General features: G+C 61.4%; 1 protein-coding gene across 1 annotated transcript in view; it reads right to left on the bottom strand.

Annotated features, from left to right (window-relative positions):
• EMH_0021860 (uncharacterized protein) overlaps positions 1 to 1,183 on the bottom strand; it is a gene marked incomplete at both ends in the record, with an annotated part of 3,131 nt that overhangs the window by 1,131 nt on the left and 817 nt on the right. The window contains 2 exon segments of the mRNA XM_013501850.1: positions 1 to 840; positions 844 to 1,181. Coding sequence (XP_013357304.1) covers positions 1 to 840; positions 844 to 1,181 — 1,178 coding nt within the window.

Genomic DNA, 1,183 nt, shown 5'->3' on the forward strand with positions numbered 1-1,183 from the left:
AGCTGCTGCTGCTGTTGGGTGTGCTGCAGCAGAGGCTGTCGAGTCGCCAGCTAGCGGAGCTTCTCCTTCTTGCTGCTGCTGCTGCTGTATCTGCTGCATTTGCTGCTGTTGCTGTTGCTGTTGCTGCTGCTGCAGCAGCTGCTGCTGCAGCTGCTGCTGCAGCTGCTGCAGCAGCTGCTGGGGGCTCGGGTATGCATGCCGCAGCACCGATGAAGGGTCCTTAACTATGAAGATTGCTGCTGTAACTGCAGCAGCAAACATCAGCAGCAGCAGCAGCAGAGCAGCAACACAGCTGCGGGGGATTGGGCCTTTTGCTGCTGCTCTTTCTGCTGCGAATGCTGCGGGGCCCCCAGGGTATGTGAGGGCCACGTGCTGCTCTGGGTCGCTTGAGTCAGGGAATACAAACGGTGCTGCTGCTGCTGCTGCTGCTGCTGCTGCTGCTGCAGCAGATGCAGCAGAAGCAGATGTTGTAGCAGCAGCAGGAGAAGACAGCTTGTCTTTTGTTGACACCCTTGAGGATGAGCTGCTGCGAAAAGAACGAGATGCTGCTGTTGCTGCTAGTGTTGCTGCTGCTGCTGCTGATGCTGCAGCAGCAGCTGCTGCTGCTGCTGCAGATGTCGCGTTGCTGCTGCTGCTGCTGCTGCTGCTACCCTGTCGAAGCAGAGCAGCTCCTCCAGATCTTCTCCGTGTCAGAGTTGCTGCTGCTGCAGGCTTGCTGCTGCTCCCTTGCTGCTGCTGCTGCTGCTGCTGCAGTTGCTGCTGCTGGGGGTCTTGTGTAAACCCTGAAGCCCCCGCCTTGCTGAGGCGGCTGGGGGCCCCCAGGGGGGCCCCCGGGGGGGGCCNTTGTGTAAACCCTGAAGCCCCCGCCTTGCTGAGGCGGCTGGGGGCCCCCAGGGGGGCCCCCGGGGGGGCCCCTGGGGTGGGCCCCTCTGATGACATCTCTGTTTTTTTCTTTGAGGGAGAGGAGCTGGGCGTTGCTGCTGCTGAGCTGCTAGCGTCACGCACAGAACGCAGCAAACGCAGGCGAGCTCCTGTTGCTGCTGCTGCTTTCTCGCAGCAACGGGGCAGGTGCATCGCTGCTGCTGCTGCTGCTGCTGCTGCTGCTGCTGCCGTTGCTGCTGCTGCTGCTGGTGATAGTGTGGTTGCTGCTGCGTGTGTTGATGCTGCTGCTGCTGTATATGCT

Source organism: Eimeria mitis, genomic scaffold, assembly GCF_000499745.2.
Source record: "Eimeria mitis Houghton genomic scaffold, Emh_scaff774, whole genome shotgun sequence".
NCBI classification, from domain to species: Eukaryota; Apicomplexa; class Conoidasida; order Eucoccidiorida; family Eimeriidae; genus Eimeria; species Eimeria mitis.